Below are 15,283 nucleotides of genomic sequence, written 5' to 3'. Positions count from 1 at the left end.
TGACCTGAATCCGATTGAGCATGCATTTCACTTGCTGAAGACAAAACTGAAGGGAAAATGCCCCAAGAACAAGCAGGAACTGAAGACGGTTGCAGTAGAGGCCTGGCAGAGCATCACCAGGGATGAAACCCAGAGTCTGGTGATGTCTATGCGTTCCAGACTTCAGACTGTAATTGACTGCAAAGGATTTGCAACCAAGTATTAAAAAGTGAAAGTTTGATTTATGATTATTATTCTGTCGCATTACTTTTGGTCCCTTAACAAGTGGGAGGCACATATGCAAACTGTTGTAATTCCTACACCATTCACCTGATTTGGATGTAAATACCCTCAAATTAAAGCTGACAGTCTGCAGTTAAAGCACATCTTATTTGTTTCATTTGAAATCCATTGTGGTGGTGTATTGAGCCAAAAATGTTAGAATTGTGTCGATGTCCCAATATTTATGGACCTGACTGTATATACCTCTCCACTTAAGTATTATAGTCAAAAATGTAAAATTTACATGAAATGTTTTTACCTAATGAATACTGTACATAAATGCACAGTATGCTAACCTCTGACTTTTATGTCTTCTGTAGCCCCAGTACTTGTGACAGTGCTCTAGTGTGTGTGGGTCCACGGCGGTGGCATGCCAGTGGCAGTGACAGGAGGCAGGTGGTGACGTGTATCCTGTGCCAGGAAGAGCAGGAGATCAAAGTCGACGGCAAAGCTATGGTGCTTGCTGCCTTCGTCCAACGCTCCACGGTTATGTCCAAGAACCGCAAGAGACCTCCTTATAACCCGGGTCAGTTCAAGTGTAAATCATTGTAATAGAACTTGTGTTTTTGTCCGGTCTGTTTTGTGAAGGATGTTCTGTGTGTGTTTAACAGATAAGTATGACCCTCTCTTCATGCACCCTGACCTGTCGTTTGGCACACACACGGGCAGCTGCGGGCACATCATGCACTCGCATTGCTGGCAGAGGTGAGATCGCCATCAAAACAATGAGCGTTAGAATTAAAGCCACTTTCCGTTCGAAGAAAGATTGTTGAAAACTGTCGAGTCGTACAGCCAAAATTCTAGCTTTCGTGTTAATGATAAATGTATTCATGCTTTAAGTTCCATAGAATTGCTAATTTAAAAATACTTTGCAAGGAATTGCCCAATGAATAAGATTCCTCATTAAAGCATTGTAATACATCTCCATAAAATGGAAGGAAGGAGCCGGGAACCGGTGGACATTTTAAACATTTAATAAATTAAGATAACAGCCAGCGGCCCCTCACGGACGACCGCCGGCGAACAAAACATAAATATAAATACAAATACAAACATAACACAAGTTCGGGCCCGGTCCTCTCTCTTCGACGGTCCGGTCGCTCCTTTTATATGCTCCCATCTCCTACGTGATTCGAGGCCGGTGTGCGCACAGCTGGCGCTAATTTACAATTACTCACCAGACTCGAACCACGGTCTCGCCCCACCTACTCTACTACAAGCATATATAAGGCTATATATGAAATTGCTGACAAAGATTTTTGTTTCGCTCGTCTATATTTGTGACTGTGTGTAATGTTTCCCCCGGCAGGTATTTTGAAGCGGTGCAGGCTAAAGAGCAGCGTCGGCAGCAGAGGCTCCGCGTTCACACCAGTTACGATGTGGAGAACGGAGAGTTCTTGTGCCCGCTCTGCGAGTGTCTGAGCAACACGGTCATCCCCCTGCTGCCCCTCACTAAGACCATCTGCAGGTACTTTAACACATACATCAAACTGATCCGGTCCTATACTGATGTAAAACTGGAGCGAAATGCATTAGTGCATGAGCGGACCTGGTGGAGCAAGTGTAATACGCTTATCTGTGATAAATATGGCAACCTCTCTGATCCTTTTGTGTAATCGAAACTAGAAGCCCCTCTCACACAAGCTAAGCATCGCTATTAATATACATCTGCTAACACGCTAAGCCCTCGATGTGCTTAATAACTCAGGTACACACTTAAGTCCATTTATCTGTGTGTTTGTTTGTAGCACTGATCAACCTGATCTGAAGCAGTGGGTGAACATCACCTACCAGCAGACCAAAGCCCTGCATGCTGCTCACAGGAAGACCGCGTCCACCAGTAAGTTACCCCAAACCCGCTGAGATACATGACGTGATGACACATAGTTTATTCAGATTTGCTTTGATGCTATCCTAACTGCTGATGATGTCTGATGACGCAACACTTTGTTTTGGACACGTACAGGTGATGAACAGACAGAGAGTGCTCATGATTGCCATCCTCCTGATGGCTTCAGACTGGACCACACTCCAAAGTAAGATAACTGCCAACTACCCATAATTCCTTGCTCAACGTGCCCTGGTCTTGTCTAATGAGGCAACACATGTTTGTTAGGAATCCATACTCAAGCACCATAAAAGAGATGTTGACCACATTTGGCACGTCCACGTATAAAGTTGGTCTTAAGGTGCATCCTAATGAGCAGGACCCCCGCGTGCCAATCATGTGCTGGGGCAGCTGCGCCTACACCATCCAGTCCATAGGTCAGGCCATTTGAAAATCCTTTCCAATAGCTTTCAGTTCAAGATTACTAGATAAGCAATGGGAAGTCTTTATTTGTCACACAGAGCGATTGCTGGTAGATGAAGAAAAGCCTTTGTTTGGAAGTTTACCATGCAGACAGGTACTTGGATATTAAAATTATTGAATAAATATTAAACAGTTGTTTGCCACATCTAAGCGGCCTCTCTTGTGTGTGTAGGACGACTGCTTGAGCTCTCTGACTCGCTTCGGCTCGGCCTGCTGGACTGCCTCATCTCAAGCTGTTGTGCAGAGTCATTTTATTAGGCTCCTAGCAGGTGGGAATCCGCACTCGTTCTGCTAAACCTAGATCTATATACATAGATGCCTCATAAGCAGATGTTTCTGTTATACGTATGGAGTGTGTCATAGTAGACCTATCCATGATTATGAAGTTGTGCATCTGCAGCCTCGCTTATATATACGGTTGAATATCAAAACTTGTACACTGTTGTGTAGACAGATATTATAATTGCAATACATAATACGAAAAGATAAAGGCATTAGTTAAATTACTCTAGATTAAAAACCTGTAATATTGAGTTTACATTTGTAGAGAAACAAAGCAACACTTTCCTAAACCGTGAAAGGTCATCTCATTTCTTCAGGAATTTAAAGGTGCTAAATGTATTTTTTTTGGAGTTTCTATTGATAGTGATGCAATATAATAAACATAACTATGTTCAGAGGTGTCTAAAGACCTTACATAATGAAGCGCTATGTTTTTATTATCTTAGATTGAACTATTTCTCTCGGGTCCCCTTATATGGAATTCACCATGTTGTTTCTTCAGTAGCCCTAAAAAGACAAAATACTCGACAGAGCGCGTTTCGTTAATATATGTTATCTCCTTCGGCAAAGAAGCGAAAATGTTGCTGCATCTTAGTCCTATGTCAGCCACCGTTGTGCTTCGAAAGGGTAGGGTGGAGTGAGTCATTGGTTGCAACTTGCTAACCTCACCACTAGATGCTGCTAAATTTTTTATACACTGGACCTTTAAATTTAACTGATATTTTGCATGTAGACGTGTCTGGAGCGGTCAAATGTGGCATCTAAGTGTACATATATATATATATATATATATATATATATATATATATATATATATATATATATATATATATATATATATATATATACATTCAGCTCACAATTCGATACATATCTCGATGCTGGGTTCACGATACGATACACATCTCGATATTTTGAACAAAATTAAAAAATGTAACTGAATTATAAATAACATTTATTTTCAAAATACTAACAATTTAGTAACTTTTTTATTGTACATACAATTTAATAAAGAATTTTAACATTTTAAGGCTTAACTGAAATTAGAATTTAGATCAGTGTCAATTTTGACAACAAATTTTGATTTAGTTTTAGTCTTTTGACTAAAATGCAATTTAGTTTAAATCATCCCATTTATCATAGTCTAGTTTATAGTCTTATTTTAGTCTACTTTTAGTCAACGAATCTACATTACATTGGTTTACATTACATCTATCTGGATTAACTCATTTAATTGGTTTAATTAAATGTTCTATACAGAAATGTAACTGTTTTGACATAATTTACTTTACCTTAGAATTAAATTAAACCAGAAAAATTCAGTAACTACAGCTTTTGCATTGTCGCAACACAGAGAATATTAGACCATGAACGACATGTACTGGTTCATTCAGTCTCAATTTGACTCAATTGACTCGTTCGTGAAGGACGTATTCATTCAGTACGTTCAACCAATGAAACGCTCTGATAGAGCTCACACTCAAATGCAATTGGCTAATGTCTTTGCACGGTCTTTGCTTGAGACGGTAATGAATGAGAAATATAAAATCTTTCAAAAAGGCAATTACATAAACTGTATTACATTTCTTCAATTATGCAAATCACATACTTTTTTTTAGCATGTCACGACTCACTTCATCTCTTCTCTGATCGGAACAGCGCTGGTGTCTTTTGGCTTACTTTATGTTGAATATCACGTTATGCAGCAGATCACGGTAGCGGAAATATTAACATTGGCAAATGAACACGTTTGTGCCTGACTTTGTTATGAGTTTCGTGGTGACTTGCCTGCAGTCACGCTTCAAGTTCGCTGTGTTTTACCGGCGAATTTGAAGGGAAAGTAAGATGCTCTTAAAGCACGTGAGGAGACAGATTGTGTCTTGTGCTTCCTCTTCTTCCAGAGACTTCTCTCTCTATCGCATATGTGAGATAAGCACACGTGACGCGCTGGCTCAGAGTAGGTAACGTCTTGACCGCTCAACGAATAGAATTAAACATAACGTAAAATATCCCAATCTATCCACGATGCACATCATAACATTTTTGTATCGCCAAATATCGAAATACGAAATATCGTTACACCCCTACATATATATGTTGCGAACCACACAAACCAGTCATTCCGTCATAAATCTATTATTTTGGAGCATTTTGCATATTATGCATTGATCTGAATCTTTGTCTCTGTGCAGCCCTTGTTCCTGATTCCCAAGTGGAGAACACCCCATGTATTCTGGATACAGACATGTTCCACCTGCTGGTCAGTAAACATTAGAATGTTTCTTCCGCTTTGAAAAATAAAATGGTCATCAATATGGCATCAATAATTGTGATTTTGTTACAAAATCTGTATGCGTAAAGACGTGCTGGGTGATGTTTGGCTCAGTTGTTTGTGATCACCTGTGGGTGAGCTTTTTCAAATGATGTGTGAACTCTGTGTTTATGTTCATGTGACAGGTGAGTCTGGTGCTGTCCCATCCAGCGCTTCACTGTTTAGATTCCTCAGGGATGAGTTCAGATACAGCACAGCTGTACTTCCTGCAGCTGGTCATTGTTGCTTACCTGGTCCAGATTCTACTCACCTCCATACCAGGTCAGCATCCTCCCCTTCATAATCAATAATACTTCTGCAACGTCTGTAAAACAGTTTTGGATGATGTTCATGGTGTGTCATCAGAGGAAGTACAGATGGAGCAGGAGAGCGGAGGAGCAGAGAGGGAGGAGGAGGAGAGCGTGTGTATGCTATACAACACTTTGAGGACACACCTGAGCAGGTGAGAGGTCACAGTTTAACTTGAACCTGGTACTTGTGTTTTGAGTTTTATTTGCATACTTGTAAGAAACATCTAATCTCATTGTTAATATACAAAACAATGATATGTATACATATTAAGAATATTAAGAATATTAATTATCGGACTGTTTGTTGTTCATTAAAAAGGGCTTGTTTTTAATGTCACACAAGGCTTTCTTTAAGGGGTCATATGGGCGCGAATACAAGTTTTTTGTGTCTTTGGTGTGTTATAAGTTGCCCATGCATTTATTAGACACGTAAAATTCCAAAAATGAAAGTGTGGGAACAAAAGATGCCTTCTATCTAAAAGCGAATGCTCACCCGAACATGCCTGAAACGCCTCGTGTAACCACATCCCCACAAATCTACGTCAGTTTGTGGTATGATTTGACTAAGACCGCCAATATTTATTTGCAAATAAGCTGGGCGTACCTGTCAGTACAATTGCTTTGGAACCTGATGTACCAAATATGGTTAGAGGCGGGACATTTCCGCATCACGCTTGCAGTATTCGACCAACGCACTGGTTAACTGGCCAATCATAGAACACCTCGCTTTACAGAGCGATGAGCTTTGAAAAACGATTTGCGGGGCAAAGAGGAGATACAAAAATGCAATGTATGTTGAAAATACAGCGCTTATGAACCTTAAATCACATGCATTACACATGCATTACATCTAAAACAATTATATTAGTTTTAGCTGTCATATCACCCCTTTAAGATTGATTTGTAGATTTAGCAAATATGTTATTTTGCCACATTCCCACTAAAAGGCATGTGTGCGTGCGTGCATGTTTTTCAGTGGACTGCGTGAGGTGAGCTCAGGCTGGCATTTGTTGCGCTCTATGAAAGCAGGAATCCTGCCCTTTCTAAGAACAACAGCGCTGTTCTTCCATTATCTGAACGGAGGTCCGGCACCACCCGAGCTACATGGTAACATTGTCTCTCACATCCATCTCTCCTCTGCTCATCTCGCATTGTGAAAACACATTAACTTATATCACTGCTCTCGACTGCTCTGTGTTCAGCTGTAGGTGTGGGTGAATGGGAGGCTCTGTGTGGATACTTGTGTCTGCCCTCCAACCTGCTTCAGCTCTACTACAACAACCGGGAGCTGCTGGAACCTCTGCTGCAGGGGTGACTATCTCTCTCTCTCATACATAACAGTCTCTCAGAGCTGTGTGCACCTGCCGAGCATTTCTTGCTAATTTGTTTCTGGAATGATTGATGGTCTGATGAAGATCTGTTGATGTGCAGGTGGTGCTCCCATCCAGGTGTGCTGCAGGGTCTTCACAACAGCACGACTCTCATCAGGTCTGTCTTGCACTTTTAACCCTGCAGTGTTTGATACAGCTTACGCATCTGTTTCATACTTCATTTATTTTCATGCTGTTTCTTGCTTTAGGTTTCCCAGAGAGTCGAATCATCTGATAGAGCTGCCAGAAGACTACAGCGCTCTCATCAACCAGGCCTCCAGCTTCACGTGAGTCTTTTCATTCTCAAAGATTTAGGTCATTTTGTATTATAGCCGAGTTGAGCATGTCATTTTCACGGCACACAGATGTCCCAAATCAGGCGGCGATAAGTCTCGTGCTCCCACGCTGTGTCTGGTGTGCGGTGCCATGCTGTGCTCTCAGAGCTACTGCTGTCAGACCGAGCTGGAGGGTGATGATGTGGGCGCTTGCACGGCGCACACCTTCGCGTGCGGGGCCGGAGTCGGCATTTTTCTCAGGTGTGTGCATATTATGCCTTTACAATTTCACATTCTTTAAAACTGTTTATGGCTTATGTGTTTTTTTTCATTACTTATACATTTTCTAATTACTCATTTGAATCGTATTAAAGTCACAAACTTGAAGAACTGATGCTTAATGAATGGCATCGTGGGATCATTTGCGTTTTTATGTGTCAGGGTGCGGGAAAGTCAGGTCCTGTTCCTGGCTGGTAAAACTAAGGGGTGTTTCTACGCTCCCCCATATCTTGATGACTATGGGGAAACTGACCAAGGGCTCAGGTATGACATACACATCCACTGTTTCTGTTTTAGGCATACAGTTACAGGTTATATAAATGTGTGTTGTGTATCATCTCTGTTAGACGGGGAAACCCTTTACACTTGTGCCAAGAGCGTTACAGAAAGATCCAGAAATTGTGGCGCCAGCACAGCATCACAGAGGAGATCGGTCATGCCCAAGAGGCCAACCAGACTCTGGTGGGGATTGACTGGCAACACCTGTGAAGTCATGTAACACCTTATCAGCCTCAAAGGAACAGCTCACCCAAAAATAAAAGTTGTCATTTTCTGCCCTCATGTCATTGGAGAGTGTTTAGAACGCAAAGGGAAATGTTTTTTATATTGTTGATGCTGCTTTTTCTTAAAATGAAAGTCAATGGTGACTGAGTCATTCAGTTCGTAACATTTTGTGTTATGTTTGGAATAGATATCGACACGGGATATGAGGGTGAATAAATGATAACCTTTAGAGTGAATTGTTCTTTTAACACATAAGGGGACCCGCACATCCGGGCTAGAGGTTGCTAAGGCATCGCCCAAGGCCTCTTGCTCTCCTCCACCCCTTCATCTTTCTGACAGTGGATGAATGCATGACTTTTTTTTCAGTCTTGGGGGAGATTTTTCCCTCCCCTTTTTCTTTTTTTAATATGATATATTAATTTAAAAAGATATATATCCAAGGTAGTGAACTGCATCAACAATGCAGTTGCGACACAAATACTATTGCTTCAAGTAATATTAAATTATTTTCAAGCCTAGTTTGTTGAAATAGATTGAAGAAGGCTTGCAGATGGCTGGTAAGCACAAATGTCCATCAGTTTCCGTGCAGGTTTAGCACCACCTTTGGCCCTTCAGCATCATCTGCCTCCCCATTTAAAATGCTGCAATATGGTTTTGTTTTGGCCACCTAATTAATGTGCTCGGAGACATCGTTACAAAACAAGCCAATGTATGGAAGAGCATGTAAATTTGTCCTTCAAGCGTCTGGTTTACGTTTGTGTGTATGTGTGTGTCAGAGAGAGTGTTTTTACTTGTTTAGCTTGTAAGTTTCTAATAGGATGGATTTATACTGTGGTCTGTTATCTTTTTAGACTGTTTGTTTCTCGCCCTTCTTTTGTGCCGTGCGGTATTTGTGTTTCTCGCAGGTTGTTTGTTGTATGTGATCTTTGGAAACTTGCTTTCCACAAATTGAAGCGGCTCTAAACGTAATTTCGACGTGTGTGCCGTGTTGTCTTAGTTTTTTCACAGTTTCTTTCTGGTTTTGCTGCCCGTAACGGAAACAGAAATGCACGTCGTCCATAATTCAGTTTCAGCATCTGTTTCTTTTTAGATTGTCTTTTGTTTATCTTTACAGCGGCCTGATGCTTAAGTACTAAACATTTTTATTTTGGGTCAGACATACACATACAAACACACAGTTGCTTCTTTTACAACTGTTTTTTTCGCCTCACTCGATTCAGATAAAACCGTTTCTAATCGGAGACTCTTCCAGCGGGTGCAGCAGTATTTCACATCCCAACCTGACTTGTTAATATGTGAATTCTTGTATAAATGGTATTCTTGTATAAATGGGTACATTGTACTATACTGTAAAACAATAATGAAATAAAACTGAAAAAAGATTTGTTTTGCGTGTCACTGACTGCAAAATACGCTAAGCCATATAAGCAGAATTGTTGAATGATTTATCCGAGCAGTTGAAGTTCAGGGTTCCTAAGTGTTTTGCAAAAGTATTGAAAAGTATGGATTTTTATTTGATTGTTTTCCAGGTCTGGATTAGAATGGACAAAAGAAAATTGAGTATGGAGAAAATTATGAGTTTCCAGACAATTGCCCTATTCGGGTTTCTTAAAAATATATTTATTATCAGAAGTTCTTAATTTTATATTTATGAAGTTAGCAGCATGTTTCGAGCGCTGCCAAATGATAGTATTTCAATATGGTAATATTTGTGTAAAAATATCAAATAAACCATGTTTACTCATCACTGATATACATAAGATAGACATGGTTTTAGCTATTGCTATCTGATTTGCACTCCAATTGTTCTAAAATGCACATATGTAGCTCAAGGAAATGTTTTTTTAAGGGACTAACTCCGTATTTCTAAAATCCTGCGTACAGTTCTCTTTTCATTTTCACTAATGAATTATATTCCACCAATCCTTATGTTGATGTGGGTTAAAGGTTAACAGTTATCTAATTTGAAAAAATTATTCACGTTGCACTAAATTCCAACTTAATGTTGTGGATTGAGCATGTCTTGGTTTGGTGTTAATTAATTTGTATGAGGTATAGCTATAACAGTCCACTGATTATTTGTCAAAATATTATAATAATATACATGTGAGTAGTTTGATTTTTTTATAAAACTACTACTATTTTCAGATGCTAAATATAGGCTGAAAAATCTTCAGGGAAGTCTGTTTGTTTGAGTGTGGAAAGGTATGGAAGTTAAAAATGGAAAACATCTAGGAACCCTGGAGGTTTGTGGGTTTATTTAGGCAAGGCAAGTTTATTTAAATAACACGTTTCATACACAAGGGCAATTCAAACTGCTTGACATAAAAGCATTGCCAGAGAGAAATAAAATGTATCTTTAAAATGCAAATGGTTTAATATCACAAAACTTTAGATTTTAAGAAACAATAAAACAGCAATAAAATTGATTAAAAATGTGAGTGTACTGTATATATAAAAAGAATAAGAGCAAAAGAAATATAAATTAGAAATAGAAGTGAAGTGTTGATGTAAACCAGCACAGTGCTCAGGTTGTTAAAAGAAGCTACTGTAGTTGAATGTATGATGTCTTCTGAAAGCAGTTTACAGCTACTGGTGGTGTAATGGCTACACGCTGACTCGCCTTGTTTTGAGTGAAGCCTTCTTTTCTCTAACTGACTTGATTCTAATGAATTGAGAAGTCTGTTTGGTTTATATTCAATAAGCTTATCTGAAATTTATTTAGGTCCTAGACCATTGAGTGATTTATAGACAGTTAATAATACTTTGAAGTTAATTCTCAAAGTAATTGGTAACCAGTGTAAGGACCTGATTTGCTTATTTTTTTGACATTACTAATGAAACTAAGGTCAGACTCTAAAATGACACCAAGATTGTTTACCTTATTTTGTGGCTTCAGCCCTCTTAAGTCAAGGTATGTGTTTACCTTGTTAGTTTCATCCTTGTTACCAAAAATAATGACTTGGCGGTTTTTATTTATCATTTTACTGAAGGAAGTTTTGACACATCCAGCTGTTAATTTCCTCAATGCAGTGGCAACGAGAGTAAATAGGCCTGTAGTCGTTGGGTGAGAGGGCTAGATAGATCTGAGTGTAATCTACATAGCTGTGGAAGGCAATTTGGTACTTTTTCATTATTTGGCCAAGAGGGAGCGTATACAAATTGAAGTGGAGCGGAGCAAGAATCGAGCCGTGTGGAACACCACAAGTCATGGGTGTCCAGTCAGATTTATGGTTGCCTATGTTCTAATAGTAACCTTTCCCTTTAAGGTATGACCCGAACCATTTAAGTACCAACCCAGAAAGCCTTACCCAGTTTTCCAGCATATATAGGAGTATGGTGTGATCTACCATGTCAAATGCAGCACTGAGATCTAGGAATACAAGAACTGATATTTTGCCTGAATCAGAATTCAATTGAATATCATTTATTATCTTTATGAGCACTGTCTCTGTGCTATGATGCTGACGGAAACCAGACTTATAATTTTCCAGGTAGCCATTTGAGTTCAAGAATTTGGTCAGCTGATTGAAGACAACCTTTTCAATGATTTTGCCTATATGTGGTAGGGCTGATACGTCTTTATGGCGCCGATTGGTGGATCTGATCATTAGCTCTCCTATCAGCTGATATGGGGGTGTATATATATCCCGTGTTAAAGGGGTTTTGATTCTACTAGTCCCGCCCCTTTCTTTTGCTTCGGTGTTACATCCGGTCGTTTAACAGGTATGTAGAGATGTTGACTGTGTTATGGATAGCATGTGGTAGCTTATGTTAGCGATTCCTTGCAGAACGGCACGTTAAGAGAAACCTTGTGACTGACATTTGGTTGGCGTCGCCCCTCTACAGGTAAATGCACTGGCGGTGGTGGGGTGATGTAAGATTGTGCCAGAGTTGATACCATACTGGCTTTGTGTTTACAGGCGAAAGCTTGAGTGAGCTGGAATTGAGCTTGGGTATCCGTTGCGAATATTTTGGGGGTTGGCTGTGTGTGTACCATATAAACTGAACAAGTTGTCCCTCGCACATTTGCACGATTACCTGACCCACGGAGTCACGAGATCGGATGTGTACGGTACGTGGGTTAAAACCTCGTCCCTGTTAGCCAGTGGAAGGTGTCACTAACACATTCTATTTAGAGTTGATGACGATCTTGCGGCTTTTGGCGACTTACGTGAACTCCGCCTACAGATTGTTGCACGAGCCGCAGCCGTCCCGACATTCATCTGTTGTTGCTTATCAGGGGTGGGGAGATTATTCATGGTATGTACTGGGATAGTTTTGTCAGGATTGTAAGTTAGTTTAATCGATCTAACTATTTATTGTATTACCAACAGATTGGCCGTGCCTCTACCAACGAGTAGTTTTTACGTTTTGGAGCTACCTGAGAGTTATCCGGAGGTGCTGTTGCTTTACCATATATTATTGTTAATTTTCTTTTGTTTCATTTGAATTGTTGGTTACGTTTGCTGTTTATTTTATTTTTTTATTTTTGTTTTGTTTTTATTCTTACCTTACCTGGTTGGCATTACTGTTTTTATGGTTTTGCTTTCTTATGGTTAAATTCTGTAGTGGCATATTCCATTTAATTTGATTCTATCATATTGTTTCCTTCATATTTGTATTTTTTTGTATTTTGTGAAACTGCATTGTGGTGGGCAAGTAGAGCGCCTACTGCTATATCTCACTGTAGTGCTCCGTACCCGTAGGGTGCCTGTACCCTCGAAGTTTGTGCCAAACCTGTCTCTATTTTATCCCTTCACAGGGGCTGAGGGCCGAAGGCGGGCCGAGCTTGGTGTGGTGGTGTTCTCCACTAGTGCTGTGGTGTGTGTGTGCGTGTGAGCGTGTGTACCCCGGTGTAACCAGTGTGAGGTGTGGTGTGACCTAGTGTGTCCCTAAACCCCGCTGTCGGATCTCAGCTCCTGTTCTTTCTTTGGCCTATTTTGAGGGGCTTGTTGTCTCAGGTTGCTTCGGGTGGTACTCTTCCATCATAGTCTTTTCTTTGTTTATATTTTATATTTCTTTATTTCCAAGTGATTGTGTGTCCGAATCTTTTTAATAAAAGTATATATATATTTCTACGCTCACGTCTTCTGCCGCTTCCTGAAGTGAACCTGTGTGCTTTAAATTATAAGAAGCTTTATTTTGGTCCCTGGCAAGTATCCAGGGTGGCGTAGTCGCTCCCTTTTTTTTGTCGATTGGCGTCAGGTCACATTCTGGCGTAGTCGGCAGGGTCTTCAACCATTAGGCAGAGACGTGAGCATTTAGTGTAGTGTTTTGTTAGGTGAAGCAACAGCGTCATCGGAGTGCGAAGATCAAGCTCTACCACTGTGTGTGATTCTCGAATAAGGTGGTGAGTCGTAATTTAAGAATGGAGGATGAACTTCGAGAACTTCGAGAACTTGTGGCCCAGTTGAAGGCTGACAATGACAGACTGCGCCAAGAGAGTGCTCTTGTGTTGCCTGGTCCTAGTGTGGCATCTTCTAATGTAGCTGATATCGAGCCTCTTCGAGAAAGTTTGGATGTTAGCCAGCCGGAAAGATTCGTGTTTGTGCCTCGAGACAGGAAGTGTCCTAAGTTTAGTGGCAGGTCTGGCCTTAGCATCACGGAATGGATTGAAGAAGCGCGGGCCTGTATTCGGGTCCGTCACCTATCTGTTTCGGACCAGGCATTTTTTCTTTTCGACCATCTAGAGGGTGATGCACGAGAGGAGATTAGGTACCGTTCCGATGCTGACCGAGGGAATCCGGAAAAGATTTTTCTTGCATTGAGAGAGGTTTTTGGTTGCTCTCAGTCCCACGTGGCGCTACAGGAAGCTTTCTTCTCACGGAGACAGTTAGAGGGGGAGGGGCTATTGGAGTTCTCCTTTGCGGTACTGGCTCTAATGGAGAAGGTTAAACAGCGGTTTCCTGGTGCGGTTTTAAATGCGCCTGTGCTACTGCGCGACCAGTTTGCTGAACATGTGGCCGATAATGCTTTGCGGCGGGAACTTAAACAATTTGTACGGCGGCAACCAAATTCCACCTTATTAGATATACGTAGCGAGGCGATTAGGTGGGAACAGGAGGGTATGCCTGGAGGTGCCCGTGCTCGTAGTCAATCAGTCCCAGTTCCATATGGGATTCAATACGGTGTTCAGGGGGGACATCGTTCAGTTATGGGGGCTCAGTCTTCTGAATTGAAAGAATTAAGGGACATGTTAACAGCACAACAGGATCAGTTGAACCAGCTCACTCAGGGTTTCGCTAAACTTCAGGACGGACGTCCGCAAAGTCGGGCTACGCGTTTTGGATCGGTGATTTGTAGACGGTGCCAAAAACCGGGCCATTTTGCTAGGGAGTGTAGGGCGTTACTGCCCGGCTCACCTCCATCTGATTTTTTGCCTAATGACCCCACCGCATTGTCACTGGTAGGGGGGCAGCGTCATTCAAATGAGCCGTCGGGAAACTAGCACCCGCCGGGATGTTGAGTCGCAGCTTGGCTGGGGTAATTCGGGGCTCAATGTCGCATTTAATGTCTGGATGCCCACAACTGGTAGTTAAGGTTGGTGGAGTCTCTGTGGCTTGTTTAATTGATACAGGTTCGATGGTGTCCACAATTACTGAGAGCAACTTTGTGAACTTTGTGAAGTTTAGCGATCTTGGTAGTCAAAGATCCCCCTGATGGCATGTGTGCTCAGGTCCCCGGGATATTGGGAATGAACGTGTTAAGCCGGTGTTACAGTGAACTTTTTGGTCGACATGGCCAAGCCTTGTTCGACCTTCCATCGATAGTAGGGGTGCCGGAGGTTGTGAGGCAGGCATTACAGCAATGTCATGAGGCTACATGTCAGCTAGGACTCGGACAGGCAGGTAGGGTGAGGGTTAGAGGGCGCTATCAGTGTCGAGTTCCGGGAGGTACAATGAAGATAGTGCCCGCCACCTGCTCTGGCCAGTTTTCGGAGGGTATGGTGATGTTTGAGCCGCTTGATTCCGGGCTTCCGGCTGGTCTCCTGACCTCGCCTGCCTTAGTACCTGTGGTCCGAGGTACCGCCTATGTTCCGGTGGTTAATGTGGGCTCATTAGATGTGATGCTTTATCCGAAGACCGTATTAGGGACCCTTGAGGGTGTATTTGTGGCGAGTTTACCCCTTGGGTTGACCGAAGTAACGGAGGCGGTTGCTATGGTGGGTTCTCAAGGTGTTGCTGTAGATCTTTCATTAAAAGAACAGATTGATCTAGTTGATTTATCCGCATTGAGTAGGGAGGAGCAAAGTAACGTTAGGACTCTGTTGCAGAACTACCGGTCTGTGTTCTCAGCCAACGAGAGTGATTTGGGGTGTACTAACCTGATTTCGCATGACATCCCTCTTACAGATAACATCCCAGTTCGGCAGCGAT

At 41.6% G+C, this 15,283-nt stretch overlaps 1 protein-coding gene and 1 long non-coding RNA gene across 3 annotated transcripts in view; both read left to right on the top strand.

Annotated features, from left to right (window-relative positions):
• ubr2 (ubiquitin protein ligase E3 component n-recognin 2) overlaps window positions 1-9,286 on the top strand; it is a 30,954-nt gene extending 21,668 nt beyond the window's left edge. For both annotated transcript variants that reach the window (XM_056760395.1, XM_056760396.1), the window contains exons 30-47: window positions 582-787; window positions 873-966; window positions 1,571-1,729; window positions 2,010-2,101; window positions 2,228-2,297; window positions 2,378-2,526; window positions 2,611-2,666; window positions 2,745-2,841; window positions 5,047-5,114; window positions 5,312-5,447; window positions 5,532-5,628; window positions 6,453-6,583; window positions 6,679-6,787; window positions 6,908-6,964; window positions 7,056-7,133; window positions 7,212-7,382; window positions 7,563-7,664; window positions 7,748-9,286. In XM_056760395.1, the coding sequence (XP_056616373.1) occupies window positions 582-787; window positions 873-966; window positions 1,571-1,729; window positions 2,010-2,101; window positions 2,228-2,297; window positions 2,378-2,526; window positions 2,611-2,666; window positions 2,745-2,841; window positions 5,047-5,114; window positions 5,312-5,447; window positions 5,532-5,628; window positions 6,453-6,583; window positions 6,679-6,787; window positions 6,908-6,964; window positions 7,056-7,133; window positions 7,212-7,382; window positions 7,563-7,664; window positions 7,748-7,889 (2,014 nt within the window). In that variant the 3' untranslated portion in view covers window positions 7,890-9,286. The remainder of the gene's footprint in view (window positions 1-581; window positions 788-872; window positions 967-1,570; window positions 1,730-2,009; window positions 2,102-2,227; window positions 2,298-2,377; window positions 2,527-2,610; window positions 2,667-2,744; window positions 2,842-5,046; window positions 5,115-5,311; window positions 5,448-5,531; window positions 5,629-6,452; window positions 6,584-6,678; window positions 6,788-6,907; window positions 6,965-7,055; window positions 7,134-7,211; window positions 7,383-7,562; window positions 7,665-7,747) is intronic.
• Window positions 9,287-11,633: 2,347 nt separating this feature from the next.
• Window positions 11,634-12,305, top strand: LOC130432104 (uncharacterized). Its single transcript, XR_008908417.1, has 3 exons — window positions 11,634-11,753; window positions 11,828-12,167; window positions 12,242-12,305. It is a non-coding gene; the product is annotated as an uncharacterized LOC130432104 (long non-coding RNA).
• The last annotated feature ends 2,978 nt before the right edge of the window (window positions 12,306-15,283 follow it).

This window comes from Triplophysa dalaica, chromosome 11 (genome assembly GCF_015846415.1).
Source record: "Triplophysa dalaica isolate WHDGS20190420 chromosome 11, ASM1584641v1, whole genome shotgun sequence".
NCBI lineage: Eukaryota > Metazoa > Chordata > Actinopteri > Cypriniformes > Nemacheilidae > Triplophysa > Triplophysa dalaica.
The sequence above is the reverse complement of the archived record's forward strand: the minus strand, read 5'-3'. Positions and strand labels throughout refer to the sequence as shown.